The sequence below is a fragment of the Echinops telfairi genome, unplaced genomic scaffold, assembly GCF_000313985.2.
Source record: "Echinops telfairi isolate 266 unplaced genomic scaffold, ASM31398v2 ScPeMD7_443;HRSCAF=831, whole genome shotgun sequence".
NCBI lineage: Eukaryota > Metazoa > Chordata > Mammalia > Afrosoricida > Tenrecidae > Echinops > Echinops telfairi.
The window spans coordinates 57,867,942-57,891,401 of NW_022104341.1; the positions used below are offsets into that span (position 1 = coordinate 57,867,942).

General features: G+C 46.2%; 1 protein-coding gene across 2 annotated transcripts in view; it reads left to right on the top strand.

Annotated features, from left to right (window-relative positions):
• Positions 1–20,785, top strand: part of SLC35D1 (solute carrier family 35 member D1) — a 54,806-nt gene extending 34,021 nt beyond the window's left edge. For both annotated transcript variants that reach the window (XM_045291955.1, XM_004699354.2), the window contains 2 exons: positions 5,302–5,384; positions 16,090–20,785. In XM_045291955.1, the coding sequence (XP_045147890.1) occupies positions 5,302–5,384; positions 16,090–16,198 (192 nt within the window). In that variant the 3' untranslated portion in view covers positions 16,199–20,785. The remainder of the gene's footprint in view (positions 1–5,301; positions 5,385–16,089) is intronic.
• The last annotated feature ends 2,675 nt before the right edge of the window (positions 20,786–23,460 follow it).

Genomic DNA, 23,460 nt, shown 5'->3' on the forward strand with positions numbered 1-23,460 from the left:
GTGTGAATTGTCCAGAAAGCTAAAAAAAAATCTGCCTTCTGGACTGGGCTGGCTGAGCCAGTGTTAGTCCCTAAATTAGCTTTCAGCTGTGTTTTGGTTTTGCAAAGTAATTGCTTCAAGAGCTTAGTGGTTGCATGCATCTTCAGAATGCGAGCAGCGAGGCCATGAGAAATGGGGCAGTTGGTAGCACATTCTTAACCAAGCAAGAGCGTGGTACAGGAAAGTCTGTGCTTCATTTAGTAAAATAAATGTGCTTGGGGTCTCCCAGTGTTCATACTTGTACCGTGACCAGTCTCAGGTACAGATGCCATCATTTTCTCACGGGAAGTCCAGTCCCATTTCCTTGTGCCCTGCTCTCCACAGTAGTGCAGGAACCCAGGGAACTTATTCAATCTAAGGCAGTTTGTTTTTTTAAAATAGAAAATTTTTAATTTTTAGAAATTAACCAATAAACTTAAAAACATACAGTATAGAAGAAATCACACTATAAATTAGAAAATATTCCTACCCAAATTAAAGGGATCATTTTTACTTCCAACTCTAAAACCAAAAAGCAGACCGACGGCCATTGAGTCCATTCTGACTTCTAGCGGCCTCCATTTTGGGTTGTCCAAGACTGCAATTCTTGATGGGAGCACATAGCCTTATCTTTCTCCCTCGAGGGACAGGTGGGTTGGGCCCCTGGGTCAAATGACGTTGGAGTTAGCACTCCGCTGCTTGTCTCATAGCAACAGTCCCCAAGGGAGGGAAAAACATGTTGTGTAGATCACTATCGCTATTGCTTCTTACTGCCAAATGCTGTCACTGTTCAAGGATGTCTTGCACCTTCAAGACAAATGGGAGTGGTTGGTAGCCCTTGCTGTTTCAGATTCTTACATGTCTCAGCGGAGTTCCTTACATCAGCCTTAGTTATCCAATGGTGCTCTAACAGAATTTCCACAAATGGGTGGCTTTAACAAACAAATGTATTTTCTCATGCTTCAGGAGAAAGTTCAAATTCGCTCTATGTCTCCTACGGTGCCATTATGACCTCCTGCTGATAGTCTCCCTCATCTGCATGATGTGCCTTTGTCCTGTTTGAGACTTAATGAATGTTCTTAAATTATTCTTAGTGTGGGTGTCTCTTTCATACCCTAAAACAGGCTTTTAACCCATTGCAGCCCCAGGGTTCCTTAAGGTATAGTGCTTCCAGGTTGGCTGCTAACTGCCAGCCACTCTGGGAAAAGAGGAGGCTTTCTTCTCCACAGGGCAGTTCTGCCCTGTCCTACAGGACCCCCGTGGAGAGCGGGATCTTGATGAATTCCCAGAGGTCTGCAGAATTGATCACGCTTTGGGTTTTTTTCTGGCAGCTGCCGGAAACTCCCCCTCCTTGGAATGTACCCTCGGTATCGGAGCCAGTGCTGTCTGTCACATTGTTCATGTAAAATTTGAGATAAGGAATCAGCCTGGAGGCACTGATACACACAAAAATATAGATTGCATTCCGGGTTGTGAAGGCAAAAAACTTTGGATAAAAATGTGTAGTATACTGATTCCCAGAAAAGTATAAAAAATGTGGCCATAAGAGAAAAGGTTGCTATGGAGATTTATCCCACTGACCTTCCAGATCTATCAAGAAAACTTAAGGTGATTCTCACTCCCCTCTGATGAGTTACAGCGGCTGCTGGGCAGACCCTTTGCTCAGTTTCCCCACGAGTAGGAATCAGCTAAATCACAATGAGGTTTGGAAAGCCAGTGTTTGTTATCAGGTGCTTCTGTTCTTAGCCTCTCAAACATTTGCTGTGTGGAAGGCTCCAGTCTACACAGGAATCCCTAACTCCATTTCGAGTCTTGAACAGTTCAACACCATTTAGTTCTTTGTTATTTGTGTCGTGCGTGCTCCCCATCAAACCAGCAATGTAGCTGTGCTTAGATAAATCAGGGGCACGCCTGGGAAGGGGCAGTGTGTCTTCTGGAAGAGGGGCTTAGAATCGATGAGCTAGAATGCATAAAGGGCTCCCCTACTTCCCGGGGCGTTTGCAGCAAGTACTCACAGAAAGAACTAGCAAACTTCCCCGAGCATGAACGGAGAGGGGCTATTCAGATGCATGTTGCGAAGTGAAAATTCCTGGAGATTTTGACTCCAGGTGGAATGATCATACCCTGTGAAAATGAAGTTAAGTTTACACCTTCCACTGCAGTCCCAAGAGGTAGCTGACAGGCTTGGCAATGAGCAGAGGACTGTCACGCAATGGGACAAAAGAGCAAGGTTGCAGGAAAACAGTTTATATTTCCCCAAGGAATTATCAGACCATTGATCAAAATCTTCATTACTCCTGTGAAGTACTTCCAGAGGGCTTCGGCCTCCCTGCTTATGTAAACTGCCCTGCTCCCCCTTTCCTGAAGATGCGGATCTGGGAGTAATTGACAGGTTTTGCAACAGGCTTGAATAATTAACAGGCTTAAAAGAAATGTTTTACTATAGTGGAGGGGAAGCTGTTACATCTGGGTCCCTTAAAACAACCAACACCACCCACAAAAAAAGAAGAAATCTCAGGAGACCAGGTCCCAAACTATGTTTGATTTCTAGTGTTTGATTAACAGCAGGTTAACTCTTTCACCCCCCTTTATCACGTCCTGTGGACATGCGGTCAGGAAAGACTAGCCCCTGAAACAGGCCATCATGCCCGGTAAATAGAAGGCCAGTGAAAAGAGGTTCAAGGTGGAACTGCTAGCTTCCTGGGGTGGTTGACCTCGGTGCTTGCTTCTTGACACTGAAAGAATTCACGTGGCAGACGCACCTTTGTAGCTCCAAGTCACTTTCATGAGGGAAAAAGGGAAGTTTCAGGTATTACAGCCTGAGAAAGTACACACTATCTCTGGAAAGCATGCACGGCGGCATGGCAGGAGCCATGGGAAGGTTCACGACTGAAACGGAACCTAGACCACAAAAAGCCACGTGAAAGGAATGCCGGAACAGGAACGTGGAACCAGTGTGCAGAATCAGGAACCAAGAGCAGGGAAATTCCAAGAGAGCGAGTGGACACACAGGCGCATGCGCGTCCGCATGTGAGCTGACTCTCACCTCCGACCTGGAAAAGTGCTCCTGAACAAGAGAGTGGCCTGCCCTCAGTCTGGCATTTACCCGCTTCTATCCCCACTGACGGGGCGGCGAGGTTGAGGGTATTGGCCAACCTTATTGGCTGAGTTTAAGTGTACTTGTGTAATGTCCTGTCACTGGTGCCTAGCATTGTGTGTGGGCCTAGGTTGGATTTTCCCCATAGGTGTCTGATGGGTACCTGATTTCCTTGCAACCCCTTTATTGTGGCCCTGCCAGTCGATTTTCGCTAGCACGGGCTTTTGAAAAAAACAACCATCCTTTATCCCTAATCTAGCAACCTGTCGCATGGACACAGTGGCTGCAGCAGTGGGCTCAGACGTTTAAGAACAAGTGTGAGGAAGCGCAGGATCAGGCAGTGGTTCATTCTGGGTCCCTATGAGTTAGAACTTACTTGACACAGCTAACAGTGACCAAGGTCAGGGGCACTGCTGATGGGGCATGACTGTGACCCCTAGCACTGCTATCTCAGTCTAGAACACAGCCAGACAAGCCCCTAAGGGAGACTGCCGCTCCTGTGCTAATGAGTGGGAGCAGAGGTAATCCATTGTCCAGGGCATTGAGTGGAGGGCAAGGCTATTTGTGCCCTTGATCCGTGGGCAGAAGGAATTCAATGGAAACTTAATCCGTGGGAGGACTCTGCAGGTGGATTTTGGGCTTTCACTGTGATTCATAACCTGCAAATGTTCAGAAATTAAGCTCTATACAGCTGTGAGCTGCTGAGGGATAAGCCCGCAGTTTGAATCCACCAGCCCCTCTGAGGGAGAAAGGTGAGGCTGTCTGCTCCTGTAAAGATTTCCAGCCTCCGAAACCCGTGGGGCTGTTCTCATCCGCCCGGTAGAGTCATCCGGACCCTCTTTATTGAAGAACTTTCTGATTTGTGGCAGCAGGGTCCTCTGCCCCTTCCCACTCTGAATTTCTATACAGTGCAATGCACATGAATCCAGCCTCGCTTTAGACACACTGCATTCAAAGGGGCAGCTTTTTCTCCTCTTAGAAAACACCAGCAAGGGGTCCTTTGACCTTATTTGCCCACTAGCCTTAATTGCTGTTGGAGGAGGATATTTAATTTCCTCCTGTAATCAGTAAGAAAATCTGTTCTAAGGCAACAAGTAGTCTCCACCCTTAGACCTAGCAGAAGCTAGTGTGTTTGAGAATGCTTTTCGAAGGGGATCTCATAACTTTTTTGAAGTGTTTTTTTTGGGGGGGCGGGGTTAAAGAAATACTCTAGCACTTTACTTTCTGCCTTGCAGATCCGTCTGCCAGAGTCCAGGTCTCAACCTGTTTGACATTGATGTGTATGGCGGTCAGAGCAGAGAGGAAGTGATGTTTGAGGGAAGGTTGGGGAAGAATGGAATCATAGTTCAGACTTAGGAAACTGTTGCCTGATGATCAAGAGTCAAGAGAGGTGGCTTTTATTTTGATATAATGCTTACAAATGACTTCCCCATTAAAGCGCCAGAAAAGAATCTTTAAAAAATAGTTATCGTGCTGATAAAGCTTCCAGCACGCCCCCTTTTCCTCCTTCGACACCAGAAAGATGCTTGCATGTGCTCACTCTCCCTTCTGCTCTCCCCAGGCAGCAGTTGGCCTGTGCAAGGGGAAGCGCGGAGGGCGGCAGAGTGTGTAGTGCTTCTCTCTCCAGATCTGCTGAGCGAAGCATTTGCTTTCTAGGAAGACAGCTTGCCAAGGGGCTGATACTATTACTCCTTTGCGAGAATTCATGATCTTACCACCTGCATTTTAAGTTCTGTTGGTTTTTATTGTTATTGCCTGTTGACTGGTTTTGTTTGTTTGTTTGTTTTTTCATTTTGAGAATGTCTGATGTTTTGGGGTTTTTTTTAATCATTTTATTAGGGGCTCATACAACTCTTATCACAATCCATACACACATCAATTGTGTAAAGCGCATTCGTACATTCATTGCTCTCATCATTCTCAAAACATTTCCTTTCCACTTAAGCCCCTGGCATTAGGTCCTCATTTTTCCCCTCCCTCCCCGCTCCCCCCTCCCTCATGAGCCCTTGATAATTTATAAATCATTATTTTGTCATATCTTGCCCTGTCCGACGTCTGACTGGTTTTGTATTTTAAGGACAAGTGTGGGTGACTTAAGGACCAGGTCACTTGGTGTATGTGAGTCTAAGTGCATAATTAAAAGTTCATTTAAACTTATGCAACGATATACTGTGCTTCTTTTTCAGAATATATTAATAACTTATATTGGAATGGTCTTTGGTGGAGATTATATTTTCACTTGGACAAACTTCATTGGATTAAATATCAGGTAAGTGAACATAGTTCAACGGGGCCAGTTTAACAAGTGGGGTTTGGATACATAAATGCTGTCATCAAAGGTTGGGCTACCAACACAGGGCAGATTGGTTCAATTATTAAAGGAGCATTTAAAAACCACTTACTATGTGCTAGGTAACATCTCTGCATGAATTGCATTTAAGAAAGCGGGAGAACTCTGTGCACAGTATTTTGGGCTGCTTTTTTAGCCTCCAGAGAATAGGCCCTTTGTACTAGATGACTGTGTGTTGTTCTCCAGGAAACTCATCGCTCCTGCTAGCTCGATTAGAAGTGGTACAGGTGTGCCCTCCCTTGAACATGTTACTTCATTTCTGTAGACCTCGTTTGTCTTCATCAGGGCCGCGGTGAATGTGTTACTGCACAGATCTTAACTTTGAATATTTAAATGGTCTTAAATCCTGATTTATGGCTCAGCTCTCATTCTCCTAACAGTCTTTTGTGAAGAACAAACATAAAATTTTGATTAAGTCTGATTTATCGATTTTTTTCTTTTGTGAGTTGTGCTTTTATCTTGGCTAAGATCCTTTTGCCTACTCCAAGGCCACAAAGATGTCCTCTTAAATTTTCTCTTAATGGTTTTATTGTTTTAGGCTTCACAATTAAGTGTATAACTTATGTGGTAATAATTTTTGCACATGCTGTGAAGTCTTTTTAAGGAATAAAGTTATTTTTCTGTTGCTTTAAAAACAGTCATTTGTCCCAGAATTTTTTGTTGAAAATTCAGTTCCTTCGCCACTGAATTGTTTCGTTCCTACTACACTCTTTTGAGGTTCTTTCATTATCAGTTTCCTGGTTGAGGAGCTTCGAGAGTTCTGCAAGGAGTACCAGAGCTGCTTCTTTGTGCCAGTATTGTGCTGAGTGCAGGGGTTCGCAGCCTGCCTGATGCCGCGACCCCTTAATCCAGTGCCTCGTGTGGTGGTGGGCCCCAACCATAACATTATTTTCATCGTTACTTCATAGCTGTAATTTTGCTACTGTTATACATCGTCATGTAAATATCTTGATATGTAGGATGTATTTTCATTATTACAAAGTGAACATAAAGCACAGTGATGAATCACAAAACAATATGTAATTATATATTGTGAAATACTTATTTCTAATTACAAATGAATGAAATTTGTCTTGAAGCATGGTGTAGCATGGGTAATAGTCTTCACGCAAGATGCTCGTATGTGGGCGAATCTGCATGTAGGCGGACCCGCCTGGAGCCGGATAGAGGAGCGGTGTCTCGGTTCCCAAGACCATCGGAAATATGTGTTTTCCGATGGTCTTCGGCAACCCCTGTGAAAGGGTTGTTTGACCCCCAAAGGGGTCACGACCCACAGGTTGACAACCACTGTCTTAAAGGGACATGCTGTCCCGCAGAGATCTGTCATGGTCACAGCGCTAATAATTCTTGGTGGGAGGATCTTAACCCTGGTGGGTTGGACTCCAAAGCCCAAGTTCTTGCCCTTAATCTTTGTGTATGTGCGCATGTGACATTCGTTTTGCATACCTTACAATTCAGTGGCTTAAATATATTACAAAGTTGTACACTCGTTACCACAGTTTTAGAACGTGTTTTCATTCTTGTTATCATTAGCTTCCCATTTCCCCTCAGTCAGCCCTCGCTGTGTTGTGCAGTGCCATCAAGTGGACTCTGACTTACGACAACCACGCGTGACAGAAGGGGGTGTTGCCTGGTCCTGCACCATCTTTGTGACGTTCGCATGTCTGAGTCCATGATTGCAGCTACTGTGTGGTGCGCCAGCGCTGTCTTGAACTGCTGTGATATGTAGGGTTTCATTGCTTGATTTGTAGACGCAGATTGCCAGGCCTCTGGGGAAGTGTGTTCCATGGTTGGCCATCCTGGTATTTTCAATCCTGGTGGCATAGCTTCTAGCATGATAGCAGCACACAAGCCACCACCATGAAAAACTGACAGGGAAGTGGTGGCTCAATCATTTATCTTTCAGTAAACTATTGAATGAGTATTGTGTAGTCTAGTAGCTTATATACAATATGTATCTATCAGTGCTGTAGTCTTTGGGGGAAGAATTAAAACAGCAACAATAACAATCTGACACCAAATTCACTGTCATCAAGTTCATTCCAACTCCTAGCAACCTTATAGGACATGGTAGGACTGCCCCTGTGCAGTTCTAAGACTAACTCTTTATGGGAATAGGAAGCCTCGGCTTTCTGCAGTGGAGTGGCTGGTGGTTTTGAACTACTAACCTTGCGCTTAGCAGTCCAGTGGGTTACCACTCTGCCACAAGGGCTCCTTTGATCAGGGAAGTGTAGGATTAGAGAGAGAGCAATATGACCTTCAGAAGTGTGTAGAGGGAGGCAGACGGTATGTAGAGAAACAATGGCTTCACATTTTGATATAATGAAGATCTCTTAAGATTTTGTAGCAGTACTTTACTTAGCCTCATATGTTGGTGCCTGACCCATAATAGACATTTAGTAGTAATAAAATACTAGCCAGTGTTTCATCTTACCTTGTATCAAGAATTGTCCTAAGTACTCCATAATTAATCTTTACCACAGTCCTAAGATAGGTACCATAGATATTCCATTTCACAGAGGCGCTACGAAATGTGCTTTATTTGCTGAGCAGGTACATGGCTGATCCATGATTTTTCTTATTAGTCTTCATTCTTAACCATAATGCTGTCTAATCAGTGGTGAAGAGATTAATTTTATTTTTATATCCCTTCATCATAGATTACATAAAATATACTTTTAAGCCAGCCTCCTGTGTGTAAAAACCTTTTCACGATAGCCTCTGAGACCAGGCCTCACACAGGGTACACACAATCTCTGGGCTGGGACGTGCTGCAGCTCTGCATCTAGCTCCACAGTGGCTATCTAAGAATTTTGGTCTAGCTACCACGGCCCAGCCACATGAATCCACAGTTTTCTCATTAAGAATTCCCTTGCCTTTTCCTTAGAAGTATGTGTACATCTTAGTTCCAGTTTGCTTCTCCTCATTTTGACTCAGTCAAGATCCTGTGTACATTTGCTCTGCTAGCAGACCCTCATCTGGTTAGTCTTCTCCTGAAATAAGGGCATAAACTTTCCCTTTGATCCATCATTCTCAGTCAGTGAGCAAGTGAGTGAATGAGTGAGGAGAAAAGGAAATGCTTGTTTCTAGTTGTTTTTGATAAAATACTTACCAGGCCATTGATAGAGTGTGCAGCTGGCATTTTACTGGAACACCTTGACTAGAATATGATTTAAATATCATCTGTGATTGCTGCTGACAGACTCGTGCCAGTGGCCATTGGGTTGATTGTGACATTCACTCCCTGTGTGCCCCATCCAGCGGATGGTTTCTCAGAAGTAGGCGGCCAGGTCATTCTTCCATGGCACCTGTGTGGAGTCAAGCCACCATCCTTTTGGCTAGTAGCCAAACACGTAACCCTTTAAACCACCCTACCCAGAGAATGATACTAGCTAGTTATAATTCAACCTGTTTTCTTAGCTACAAAATGCAGTGTTTGAACTAGAGTTGTTTATCCTAATTGTGCCATGTGATTTACCTCAAAGTCCTGTGAAAAGTGTATTCTGCGATCAGTAGTAGGTCTGCAGTTATTTTGCAACTGATGCTATCTTGCAGTCCTGTGACATCTGAAAGAAATTTCCTTCAGCTGTGGAGAATCCCTAAAATGCATTTCTCCTTTTAATTCTGACTAGACTACACAATTCAGATTTTTTTTAAGATGTAGAAAATAAGGAACTCAGAAGAAGAGAAAATGATGGAGATGGTTGAGTAGCTTGGGCTCAGCCCCAAGTTGAGGAAATAGTTAAGAAAAAGAGCTGTTTCCAAATGTGTAAGGGCATATCCTTACCCCCAAACTAACAACAATAATATTACATAGGAAATAGCCTATGGAGCTGGATTGTATAGAGAAGCAAAACTAAAGGCACTATATATTTAAAGAGGGGGAATTTATATTAAGAAAATGGCGCAACATTGTAGAAGTGGTTAAGCCCAACCCTATTCAAGTCCGAGGGTCAGTTGTTAAGCCTGGAGGAGAGGCTGATGATCCGGGAAGCAGGAAAAGCCAGCAGGAAGCCCATGGCTGGTGCATGCAGAGACTGATGAACCGAGGGTCAGCGGGTCCGATGGAAGCTCTGACGAATCCAAGGTCAGCAGGCTGAAAGGCAGGCCATTGGCTCAAGTCCAGAGAACTAGAGGTCAGTGAGCTAGATCCAGGATTCAGACCCAGCAAGAAGCAATCAGGTTCTCCATGGAGTCCACTTATATAAGTAGGCCACCTGAGGACATTTCTTGAGGACCTTGACTTGAATTAAGAGGGTTCCACACACACACACACCCCCCCCCCCTTCTTAGAACTGATGTTCACAACAGATGCCATAATGGAGTTGATTACACTCTTAGGTCCCATCATAGGGGATTGCTAGGCCTTCACTGCCAAGCTACTGAGCATACTGGCCAAGTTATCACAGGGAGCCTGGGGGGTGGGGAGGTGAGCAGTTTTTATTTTCCCCACCCCCATAATTTTTATCTAGCTCATTCTTTAAAAACCCAAATGTGTACCAAGGCCTTGCCAGAATTCGTAGGGTGTTTGCTTTCATAGCATTTATTTTTTTAAAGGATTTTAAGTTCCAAAAAACATATAACAGGATTTGAGAGCCTTTTGCTTTTTGCTCATATTTACTCCTGGGAATCTTCCTATGCAGATAGAAGGGTTCACCTTCTGGCAGACTTCTGTGAGTAACTGATTTTATTTTTAAAGTATGAGCACAGACCAAGCACTTACCATTGTAGAGAGAGGACAAAGTAGTATCTGGGAAGGCAGCAGGCCGAGTGCCAGTGTCTTCTGGGTACCCAGTGTTTGATGCTAACTCTTATGATGCCCTTTCATGTCGTCATTCCCAGTTCATAGGACAACACAATTGAGGCTCAGAGGTGAAAGATCATGATCAAGGTCAAGCAGCCAGGAACACAGTTGTCGAATAGGGAAGCTGAGCTAAGATTCTAGCCTAATTATAACTCTCGACACCTACTCTGTGATGGGCGCCCTCTGCTGGGAAAGTGTACCGCAGAGAGATGGGAGGGGTGGTTCCAGAACACGTCAGACCATGTGTGATCCATGTGAACGTTTTTGGACTCTCAGTGCAGATGAAAGTGGCATTCCCACTGTAGTAGAGGCTACAGTGATACTACAGCATGTACTAAGTCTCAAACAGTGTTGGAATCACCAAAATGTGACACCAAGGGAGCACATGCTGTTGGGAGAATGAAGCCAGCAGATTTGACACAGGTTTTGCCACAAACTGCAATTTGTTTTAAAAAACAAAAACCAAAGACATAAAAGCAAAATGCAATAAAATGACGTATGCCTGTATCTAGGTATCATAGTGGGTTATAAGTTGGGCTGCTAACCACAAGGTCAGCAGTTCAAACCCACCTGTAAAGACAGCTTCTGAAACCCACAGAGCCATTGCTCTATCCTAGAAGGCCCACATGAGTTGGAATCACCTCGGGGGCAGTGGATTTGGGTCTTTGTGGTATGTCTGCATCTCCTGTGTAGGAGTCCTGGGGGTGCAGTGGGTTATGCATTGTTCAAAACTACCAGCAGCCTCCTGGGAGAACGAAGAGCCTTTCTACTCTTGACAGATGTACAGTATAGGAAATCCATAAGGACAGTCTACTCTGCCTTCAGTGTTGCTAGGACTCAGAATCCACCCAATGGCAGTTGCACAGACTTAATGTTCTGTAATTTACCTCCAGGTGCTTGTATCCATTGCAGTGGCTGTGCAGAACTCACAGACGAAGTTCATGATTAAGGAGTTTATTAAGGAAGTTAAAAATTTGTAATGCCATTAAGAAATGCTTATGGCAGTTGAGTTTCACAACACGTTCCGGTTTCAGCTTTACTAATAAATGCCCAAAGGGGCATACCACTGTGCTGTAAGACTCAACCCAACGGTCTTCCACTCAAGCTCTGTGGGTCAGTAAACCCAGCTTCCTGAATTAGGTGCCCACAGGCACCCCACTCCAATAAGCCTCAGGCCAAAAGTACTCAGCTCTACTTCCATTGATCAGCAAGTACAACTTCCCCAGTTAAGTGCCCAGAGGCACCCCACTCTGCAAGCCAGTCACCTACACAGAAGCACTCTAAGTTGCTCTGTGGGTTGGGAAGTCCATCACTCTGTTCCATGTTATGATGGCATAACTGTCACCTGGATCCCGGAGGCTCACTGCACAGGGATCTCGGTCCAGAGGCAACGCTGTACTCCTGGCTCTTACTGGTAATGCGATCCCTCCTGCTTCTCAGAGGGTTCGTTTTCATACACAGCAGGAGGCATTCTAGGGAGTCTTGTGCGCAATCACTCACAGGTGAACCCTTTGAGTATCTTCCCCCACCTCCTTAGCAGACCCCTGCAAAGGAAAGGTCGTTTGGTGGGGCTTGGAGACTTTGGCTAGAAGAGCCACTTCAGTGACTCGCTGCCCCCACAGCAGAGAGTTTGGTTTGTGTTGATTAGCCATGGGAAGATACCTGGGATGAGGATTTTAAATGGTCCTTCAAGTGTCCTTGCATAACCTCCTGCTTTCCACCGATTGGTCTTTATTCCCGTCTCTCTAGCAGATGGGGTGAGGTCAGACTATTGAACCGATTCTGTAGATGTAGTATAGGATGTGTACTGCTTAGAGCAGTGGTTCTCAACCTTCCTAATCCCACAACCCCTTAATACAGCTCTCATGTGGTGGTGATCCCCAATCATAAAATTATTTTTATTGCTACTTCATAACTGTAATTTTGCTACTGTTATGAATCGTTATGTAACTATATGATATTCAGGATGTATTTTCATTGTTACAAATTAAACATAAAGCATAGTGATTAATCGCAAAACAATATACAATTATATATTGTGAAATATTTATTTCTAATGACAAATAAAAGAAATTTTGTCTTGAAGCATGGTGTAGCATGGGTAACAGTCTTCATGCCAGGTACTCATATGTGGGCATATCTGCATGTGGGCAGACTTGCCTGGAGACGGGTAGAGGAGTGGTGTCTCTGTTCCTAAGACCATTGGAAATAGCGGCCCTTGTGAAAGGGTCGTTCGATCCCCAAAGGGTTTGAGACCCACAGGTTGAGAACCTCTGGCTTAGCGCATGACATAGCCAGCAACTAACTTCTGTCGTCAAGGAGAAGCTAGCAGGGAAGATTAATTGGTTGGTTAGTGCCTGCCATGTGCCGGGCGTTATTTTAGGCACTGGGAATCCTTGCTCCCAGGCGGCTTTCCTGCTAACATAGGAGACAGAAAACGAATGATGTATTTGCTGTTTGCTGGCGACAGAGCAGGGAAAACGCAGACAGGAGGTTTTGCTGTCTTCATACTTTGATTTTTGTGTTTAACAAAGACATCTTGGATTCTGTAGCAATACTTTTTGAGTAACCCTCTCACAGAGATGAGTACTATTGTGTACTGGGACCAGAGCAGAAGCTCGGAGTCCTTACCCTGCTGCAGCTGGTCTGGGGCTGGAACACCAAAGCCCAGAGAAAAACAAGTCATTTCAAAGCAGCAGATAGTTTATGAGTCAGGTGGTCAGACTGAGGATGGGGGCCAAACCCAGAGCAGGGAAGTCTGAAAGCAGAGTCCACGCCAGACAACCCAAGGAATCATGGGAAAGAGCAGCACAGATTGAGTGTCAGGTTTGTGACCTCTTCAATAAAGCTTATGACTTTGAGTCTAGTGTTCAGGACAGGAGGCTCAGAATCTCAGGTAAGTTTGAGGTCCCCACCAAGACGAGACTGAGTAATTGCCATCCCCACAGTGTGCCCAGTCTTTGTAGGGTGTGACAGGGTCATGCTAAGGGACCAATATCATAGGCTAAGGGCTCGGATGATAGGTTTTCTGCTCTGAATTAGGAGCCCTGGTGGCCCAATGGTTAAAGTGCTTGACTGTGACCCCAAAGATTAGAATTCAAACCCACCAGCTTCTCATGGGAGAAAGATGTGGCAAATGGCTTCCATAAAGATTTACAGCCTAACATGGCCAGCCCCAACCAGGGCCAAACTGACCCCCTCCCTAGAAGTATGTGGGACAGAGAACAACACTAAACCTACAGGTTGGGGAGAGGGACCAGCTTGCCACGCCTACACGGAAGCAAACCAAGAAGGAAAAAGAGAAATGAATGGGCGGTCTAGACCCCATATGGGCACACTACGCCCGGAGGATGACGCCCTTGCATGAAGCTGCTAAGGCACAGAGAGGACTATAGGGCTGACATACTGGAGCATACTGCTACAGGACAAGACCGGGACACACGGTGGGGAAATAGTGCGGCCTAAACCCCACCCCCGCAGCAGGGCAAGCCACAAAGCCCCTAAAGAGCCCCTAAAATAGACTTCAGGCCAGGAGGGGCAGCTCCCGGAAGTCCCCCAGACCTGGAATTATGTATGTTTTTTCTTTTTCTCTTACATTTCTTTTTTCCATCTTTTTGTTTGGTCTGTGTCATTGTTGGTTTGCCTACTTATATATGACAGGCATGGGAAGCTAACTAGAGGAGAAAGCAATGGGGCCACCGGTCCTGGTGGGACCTGGGGGGAGAAGGTGGAGGGTGCAATGAGCAAACAATGCCAGAGGCAGGGGAACAACTAGGGAATTAAAATCAACAACAAGGAGGATGTAGAGATGCTGTGAGTGTTGGAGCACAGCAGTCTAGCTGAGAGGAAGTACTAAAAGGCGGAAGTAGAGTGAGCATGATGGTGGGGCAGGAGCAGGAAAGATTGAGGAAGTAAAGCTATGGATAGAGGTATAAGCATAGGTGTGTGCATATGTGAATACAATGATCCATATAAATTGGCTTATGTACATATATATATTTATAAGGCAATACACTGAGGTAGTGGATGGACTTCTGCTCTCTGCTCATACCCTCCCGCAATATAAGAACACTTTGTTCTAAAACACTGGCATTCTGTGATGCTCACCCTCCCAGCGCAATCACTGAAGGCAAAATGGGTGTATAAATAAATGTGGCAAAGAAAGCAGACAGTGCCTAGCTCTTAAAAGATATAGCATCTGGGGTCTTAAAGGCTTGAAGTTAAACAAGCAACCATCCAGCAGTTCTCTGCAACAAGCCCACATGGAAGCACACCAGCCGGTGCGATCTTGAGGTGTCGTTGGGATCGGGTAACAGGCATCAGAAAACCCATAACAAGCAAAAACATGTTGAGAATGAGGAGGGTCGGAGCAGAGACCCAAAGCCCAACTGCAGACAACGGAACGTCCCCCACCGAGGGGTCACAGGGAAGGGATGAGTCTACCAGGGTGCAGTAAAGCATCAGTGAAACACACAATATTCCTCTGGTTCCTGGAGGCTTCCTCACCCCCCACTATCATGACCCCAGTGCTGCCTCTCACTTTGGACTAGACCGGAGCATGTACACAGGTGTAGATAAGAGCTAAGAGCTCACGACACACAGAGTCCAGGACCAGGAGTGGGAATAGCGATACCAGAAAGGTGGGGGAGGAGGGGAGGAAGGGGGAACCTATCGAAATGATCGACATATAACAGCACCACCACCACCACCCACCCCCAGAGGGACGAACAACAGAAACCATGGGGGAAGGGAGACAGCAGTTGGTGTGAGATATGAAAATAATGATAATTTATGATCTATCAAGGGGTCACAGGGGGGCGTGGGGCCGGGAAGAGGAGCTGAGACCAAGGGCTCAATAGAAAGGTCTGGTAAAGAATGATGGCAACATATGCACAAAGATGCGTGATACAACTGAAGCATGGATTGTAGTAAGAGTTGTAAGAGCCCCCAATAAAGTGATCTTTTAATTAAAAAAAGAAGATTTACGTGCTGGGACACCCTGTGGAGCAGCTCTGCTCTGCACTCCTGGGGTGCTGGCGTCAGTCAACTCCCTGGCAGGGGGTGTTCTCTGCACTTGCTTCTGACAACGGGAAACCGGCTCTGTCAATCGAGAGACCTGCATGCTTACTTAATGATGGAAATATTTGCCATTCCTACTGAAATTTTAAAAAATACTCTTTCAACCTGTAAGAGAAATTACTTGTAACCCTACTGTCCAAATATAAGCCCTGTCTGGACTTCTCTTGCTCTGACGCATTGAAGTCAAGTGGGACCAGGCAAATACTTCTTGTTTTATGAGTTCTCCCCCGCCCTGCCCCCATCTAAGGTCATTGCCTGTTTTTATTGCATGTTATTTTTAATGGCTGCATCATATCCCATTGGGTGAATTTATGTAATTCTCCACTGTGGGGCATTAACTCTGTACTTACTTATTTGCCATTATTCCTTTTGTTATAAATTTACACTTTGTAGCTAAGTCTGTGAACCTGTACCTGACTCATCTATGAAGTAGATGGCTAGGTCAAAAGATAAGCAAAATTCCCACCAGTCTTCTGATTTGCCTTCCAGAATGGTGCACTCCAGCCCACAGTAGCTGTGCAAACACTATTTCCCCTGAGCAGCAGCAGCCTTGGGTACCGGGGTGGCAAGGGGATGGGGTGCCTTTGCTAGTTTGGTCGGTAAAAATACTGTTCTCATTGTACGTGCTGTTGGTTTTTAAAGGTATTCCCTGCACTCGACAGCCCCCCACCCTCCCCCACCCGGGTTTGCCCACCGCCCCACCCTTGCTACTCCCCCCTAATGGTGGTCTGTGTTTTGCAGCATTGCTGGGAGCCTGGTGTATTCCTACATCACTTTTTCTGAAGAGCAGCTGAGCAAACAGTCCGAAGCCAGTAACAAGTCGGACGTCAAAGGGAAAGGAGCGGTATGACCGGAGGCCTGCCTGAGCAGGAGGCCCGTGCTTGATCAACTCGGAACACTGCCACTTCCGACCCAGAGAGCGAGATGTCTTGATTAAGGAGAACATACCATTCTTTTGCACTTGTACAATCTGAGGATTGATTTTGCTGCCTTTTAAAATTTTGTGATGAGAGAAACTTATAATTGACTATTTTAAATATGCCATGTGAATTAATTTATATCAGACTGGAAAATATACCGGGCTTTTTAATTTATTTGCTTTTCTTCTGTGCCGACAGTGAAGCATGAGTGTTTTGCAGTATATTTCACTCCCAGTCTGATGTCCAGGCGTTGCTGAGAGCTGCCCCTATAGAGTGCGCCAACAGGGCCCTATCCCTCACATCATCGCTGCCAGTCTTGAGGGGCAGTGCAGCCTGCTTTCTGCTGGAGACGCAGCTGGGTATCTGAAATTTCTCTCCTTTGAATTTCTTTCTTTCCTTCATTGGGACTCATGTAAGTAAGATGACACATTGGCACGTCACTCACTTGCGTGGGGGGTGGCATGTATTGGTTCCCATGTGCTGTCCCTGAGGAGTGGAGATGAGCAGAGTGCATTTCTTGAAAATACATTGGTCCCTCTCCATTGGGGAGGAGAGAGGAGTGAAGGGACAGGAAGTAGGCCTCTTGCTGAGGGACCGATCCATCCATTTCACTCATCCACCCACACTGTGTCGAGTGTGGACTGTCAGCCGGGCACTAGTGCTGAGTACTAGGGATGCCGAGATGCTTCGGGAACTGGTTGAAACCTAGCCCACTGACTGTCGTGACTGAGGGCGAGATGGAGAATTGAGCCATGTCCGTCAGGGAGCCATTGTTTTGGCTCTCAGAAGTAGAGATCTGTCCTTGCGGCTAGACGTCCCTTGCCTGCGCGCCTGCTCCATTGCTATCTGCAGCTGAGTGCAACCCTGTGAGGAAGGCTTGTGCAGAGCGGTGTTGGGGAAACATGCAGTCCAGTTGAGCACACAGAGGGACCACCTGTGTTTCCTCCGCCTCTCTGCTGTGGGCTGCGACCTTTAAAAAGATGGCTCTCTAGACCAGTGTGGAGGCGGCCCAGGGCTGCAGTGGGGTCAACATTAGGCAGCCAGTGAATGGTCCGCAATCAGAACCCACCACGCAGTGGGGGCGAAAGTTCTGACAAGGTGCTTCTCTGACAGTGGAGAGCCCTGGAAGCCCCAAGGCACACTTCTGCCGTGCCCGAGGGGGTCACCAAATCAAAATCAACTTGATGGCAATGGGTTGTTTCGTTGTTTTGTTTTTGCTGTGTAAGTAAGGGCAGCTTGGTACATTTTTAAATTATTGCTTCGAGGGCAAAGCCTCACTTAATGAGAATGTCAACTTCTCCTGTCCACTGTTGCCTCATGGGGAGCCCTGGTGGCTGTAAGGTGAACAGTTTGAAGCCACCAGCTGCTCCCGTAAAGAATGGCAGTCTTGGAAATCCACAGGGACCTGCCCCATCCTGCAGGGTGTTGTGAGGGACTCGATGGCAGTGAGTTTGGGTTAGGGGGATGAGTCAAGCCCCATCTCAGAGAGTAGTGCGCATGCTCAAGCCAGTTGTGCAGTGATGGAGTACTTTTCCCCGGTACTTACAGCACTTGCGCACAGTAACTTACTTCCATTTCCTTAGGCTTGGGCTTCACTGAATTCTAGCAGCCTGATCGCTGGCATTTTCAGGGACCTCAACGGTTTGGATGTTTGTTTCCTATTTGATAAAGGAGTTGTACTGAGGCCGCTTTCATACTCATCTCACCCCCATTTTGATTTGTTTATTAAAGGTGTTGTGTTCCCACCATTCACCCATAAACAACTCCCATCCGAATAAGCTCCAGGGAACACATCCTAAGCTCACGTCTTTCCAGCATCATCTAGAAAATCCCAGTGGAAAACTAGGAGCTTATCTCGTGTCACATATTCCTGTTTTACGTGAGAAAACAAGATTTAGAGAATTTCAGGACTTGCTAATAAGTTAAAAAAAAAATCCATGCTCTTTCTATGAATCATGCTGCCTCTCGAAGAGGAGGCTCTGCAGATCTAGCACAGAGGGAGAGGCAATGGTCCTAGAGTTTCCATCAGCTGCTCTCGGGTGATAGGAACGAACATTCAGCCAGTGAATGGTATCTGCCAGGGCCTGGCCAGTACGAATCGCTGGTTTTGTCTGGGCATAACGGGAAAGCATAATGAGAAATGTTTCAGTGACTCTCTTCTTTGACCTTAGAAATGTGGGTGGTGGAATTTCGACAAGCTTGGTCTTTGGATGTGTTCAGAGGTAATGTGGACTAGCACTCTACCGGAGACTGAACTGCTTCTTGGGGGTCCGTCACCACACCAGGTTTACGTGAGAAAGTCACACACACAGGTAGTTAGCCCTTCGCTAAATGCACATGGCAGGCCCTGTACCTCAGGGTCTATACCAAACCTTCTGGCAAATCAGAAGCAGTAGAGCGAGTTCCTGCCTGTGCCCTGGTTCCTGGAAGGCCCCCGCAGTGCAGTCTCCTATCTTAAGGTGCAAGAGTCAGCAGCCTGGGGAAATTGGAGTTTGAATGGACTATGTGTTTTCAGTTGTGTGTAGGCCTGAAAGTAGTGGACTAGAGGTTGTATCTGGTGCCCCGTTGCTCCCAGAATGTCTGCATTTTGCCTCGAAACATGGCAAAAATCCCAAGACCTCCCTCCCACAAGCAAGAGACAGTAGAGTTACATCTTTAACTTACCCTTGAGATAGACGGGCTGAGGCAAGAATCCTCAATGGTAAATTCCATGACCAGTGGCTTCTCTTCCGGGAAGATCTTCTTTGGCCTATCTGCTGCTAGGCGGAACAGGAGTGGTTCCAATGGCCAGCTGTCCTGGCCTGTGTAAAAAGGATTTCCAATCGCCTCATGTGGCTGCTGCCTCCTTTAGAAGTTGGGCCCTTGTAGGATTCAACTTCCATATATATATACTGCAAGTTTGCTGTAGTTTTGCTTTTGTCAAGAATCCATGGAAAGCTTTAGTCAGTAAAACGGTGCAGAATTTTCACGTCAAGTCCGGTAGAGCTTTATTTGATGACTTGGGAGTAGTATGAGGGGGTCTTCAAAAATGACAAGATGGGCTTTTTCTGTGAACTTTTTGAAGCCCCTTCATCCCTAAGGCTTTGGGCCTGCCCTCCCTGTAGTTAGAAGGCCTCCTTCAGTGGGGGCCAGCTCTCTGCTCAGCCCCAAGACAACTGAGATGGATGTGAAATGACTCTTGCCTTCAATGACTGCCTCATGCTGGACCCAGAGGTGCTGGCCTGAACCTAATTGAGGGAAGGGAAGCAGGTGAAGGACATCAGTGGTTTGGACTCAGGTGTCAGCATCATTACTTGTAGAGGCCCCCACCCACGGAGCAGCAGCCAACACCAGCTCACTGCCTGCCAGGCAGTTCTGACTCCCAGCGACCCGTAGGACGGGGTAGAACCGTCCCTGTGGGTTTCCGAGGCCGGAGCAAAAGCACTGGTTAAATCTGCGAGGATGCTCATAGCCCACACTGGTCTTCTAGCTCTGAGATAAGTGACCTGACTCCTGTGATTCTGAGAACGGCCTGGGCCCCTCATTCCTCCACATATCCTTGCTTCCTCCATAACCATTTGATATTGGTTCCTCCTTGATATAGACAAGGCTGCCATTGATTTTTTCATTCTCTTAGGGAAATGAATCATACTTGAGAAAGAAGACAGTAGATCTAAAACTATTCAGCACAATGTCTTGTACGTATTAGACACTTAGCAGTGGAGGTCCCGGGCAGTACTTCCTGAAGAGATTAGAGGCAAATCAAGAGTCTTAATTTCTGCTCCTTCATGCTTAAAGAAAGGTTGTGTGTGTGTGTGTGTTTACCAAAGCACATGACCCAGACAGTCTTCCTTTTTTAAGTACCTGTGGGATATAATGTCATTATGTGGGCAGCTAATCCCACCTGTTTTTAAAATGGAACAAAATCACATTCCTAGCATACTGGTAACTTTTATAAAAGGAAAATGGTGTTACACCTTAGAAGATGGTACTTGCAGGTCAGAATACTCCACTTCAGACTTGCCCATTTGTCACCTGACACTGCAGGTCTGGCTCCCTTCCTCTCCCGCATTCCGTGCAGCTGAGGACACAGGGCTGGCGGAGGCTGATCCCAGGTGTCAGTCGTCGGGATGTGTGACTGAATCTCTTGCTAAACCAAGCTAATGAGTTCTTACTGTTAGGAAAACCCTGCATCATGGTATGAGGAGTTATTTTCTCAGTGTTTCCTTTGATTGTTTTAAGCTTTGTTGTTCTGAAATATTTTAAAGGAAAAAATCAGGTTAGATTTACTTTCTCAAAAATGTTTTTTTAGCAATTTTGTTATATTTTCTTTCTCATGCTGATGATCAACTGATTTTTGACTACAAATGTTACCCTCACAATATTTTTTCAGTAGGGGTTTACTTACCAAATTACCATTTTAGTGTTTTTAAAGGGTACTGATAATTGAAATATGTAAATCAGGTGACATAAAAATGAAAATTATGTGCCTGCCTATTTTTGTAAAGGCGTCAAATAAAGACGTTTCTCCCCTGAAACTGTGGGTCAGCACTCCTTTCTAGGCAAAGCGCCTACAGGAACAATTAAGAGCCCCAAGTCCTTGCGCCGGTCCGGGAGCCCTCAGTCAGCACGCCCCCGTGATTGTTTGCCACGCGGATGCTGTGCACCCCATGCGCATGGTGAAGTTCAGGCGATTTCACGTGCAGAATCGGCTTTCGAAGTCTGTGGGTAGTTTTTACTTGAAAAGAACCCCAACGTGAAATATGCTCGTTAGCCCCACCCCTCTGCCAGAGTCGACTATTGTCATCAACTCTGGAAACTCCTTACTTAAGGACTTCTTGTCTCCCGCAGCTCTGCGCTGGCTTCCTGCCTGACGGGCTGTCTGTATTGGGAAAGCCATGGGAGGGAGGGTCAATACTGAGCAAAGCAGGGCACAGAGCTGTGCAATAGTGGACACTCAGCAGTCACCAGGTACCCCCATATCGTCCCCTTGAGAGCAGTCACAGGTGGGCTGCTCACGGGACGGCCGGCAGTTCCAATCGACGGTTGCTCACTGGCCAAAGATGAGCCCATGTGCTCGACAGAGATGACGGCCTGGGACCCCTAGGGAGTTCTATCCTGCCCTACAGGCTTGCTATGAGGCTTTGCCAAGCAATTCAGTGGCCGTAGGTTTGGTTTGGAGCTAAAGTTCTCATCACGTCGGCCCTAATTCCTGTTCATTCATTCTGCGCGCCAGCTGAGCTTCTCTGGGCTAGTCCAGCAGAGCTCGGGACAGCCATGCCTTACAAAGCCCAGGTCAGAGCCAGAGTCCGGCCTTGACTGGCAGCGAGTCATGGAATCCACAGCAAACCCCATTCAAGTCAGGCGCAAAAGAGCTTTACTCTTACTCTTGACATTGGTTTGCTGTTTCTCCTAGTTTGCTTGTGATAGACATGGTACTACCGATCATGTCACGAGTACATATCTCCCAGTGCCATTCTTCAAAAGTTCACTTAATTGAATTTAAAGCTTAAAACAGGATCTGCGGGCTGGCTGAAGCAGTGGAGGTGAAGCAGCCGTCTTTCCAGCTGTGTGGATGGCACCCTCTTGTGGCCACAGCTGCTACTGAGGGATGCATGCTTTGCCAAGGTGTAAACAAGCAAGTTTGTGCCGAGGACCGCTACTTGCAATATTTTAGGCTTTCAACATTTACTGGTGTGGGAGCTTAAGCAAAGCTAAGAGCCTTGACCAACCTCACTCAGGTGGGAAATCCGAGACTTTGGTTCCCAAACACTTCTTGTTGCAAAGGGTACCTTCCAGCTATAGCCCTGATAGCAGAATGCAACAGGAGGGTCTCATCAAGAACTCTCATGCCCGCTTATCCTCCAGGTGAGGCCTCACCCACAGTGCTTAAGAATCATACCCAAAGAGATGACAGCATTATGAAACGAAAGACCTTGGATTTGAGGGACACTAGAAGCAGGCTGAGAAGATACTGGGATCCAGCATTTCCTTGCATGGAATGGTCCCCAGATACGGCCTTCCATGAGAACTCTACTTGAAATGTCACCCTGTCCTTACAGCACTGCACCCACTCTTAGCTCCACGGCTTGTTTGATCTGAAACACCATGTTTTTGGCTTAGCTTCTCTAAGCAAATTTAAGCTTTTGAAAGCAGAGGTTTGGGTTTGTTTTTTTCTACAATACAGTATCTGCAGCACTGAAGCCTTAGTGTAGTGGTTCTCAACCTTCCTAATGCCACAAACTTTTAATGTGGTGACCCCCCAACCATAAAACTATTTTCATTGCTACTTCATAACTGTCATTTTGCTACTGTTATGAATCAGGCGACCCCTGTGAAAGGGTCGTTCGACCCCAAAAGGGGTCGGAACCCACAGGTTGAAAACCGCTGGCTTAGTGGGGTCAGCAGTAGGTGCAAGGTCAGCAGTTCAAACCCATCAACTTCTCTGAGTGAGGAAGATGGCGCTTTGTGCTGCCTTAAAGATTTGCAGCGTGGGGCAGCTTTGCTCGGCCCTCGGAGGCTGCTGGGAGCAGGAACCGACGGGAAGGCGGTGGGTGCTTGGTGATCTCCTAGCACTTGGAGTAGTGGTTGGCTCACTGGGGGTAAAGATTTGCTGAATGCATACATCTAGTCCAAGGGTCTGCAAACTTGAGACTGAAGAACCAATTCTATCCCTCACAACAATTTTTAAAATTAATAGAGGGCCACAATATTTTTATAAACAAATGGAATCACCATTATTTGAATAATAGCCTTTAAAATTTTTCCATTTTACTTCAGCGTCTAAAGAGCACCTATCTCCAGAGCTGCAGTTTGCCCACCACTGATCTGGACTCAAGGAGGCCTGGTGGCTCAGGAGTTACTTGTTGGGCTGAAATCCACAGCGTCGGCGGCTCCAAAAAGAGATGGGACTTTGTACTGGGATGAGCGAGTCTCGGAATCCCACAGGGCCAGTTCTCCCTTATCCTACAGGGTCACTATGAGTTGGAATCGACTCATAGATCCAAATTAGCAAAGTTAATAGCCATTTTATCTTTTTAACAAAACAAGCATGACCAATACCAGGTGCAGTGAGTGATTTGGACTGTGAACGGTAGGCTATACACACACATGCCCAGCCATTAAAACAAATCAAATTCACTGGCATCGAGTCGATGTTAATTCCTAACAACCCTATACAGCAGGGTAGAGCTGCTCCTGTGTGCCTTCCTCT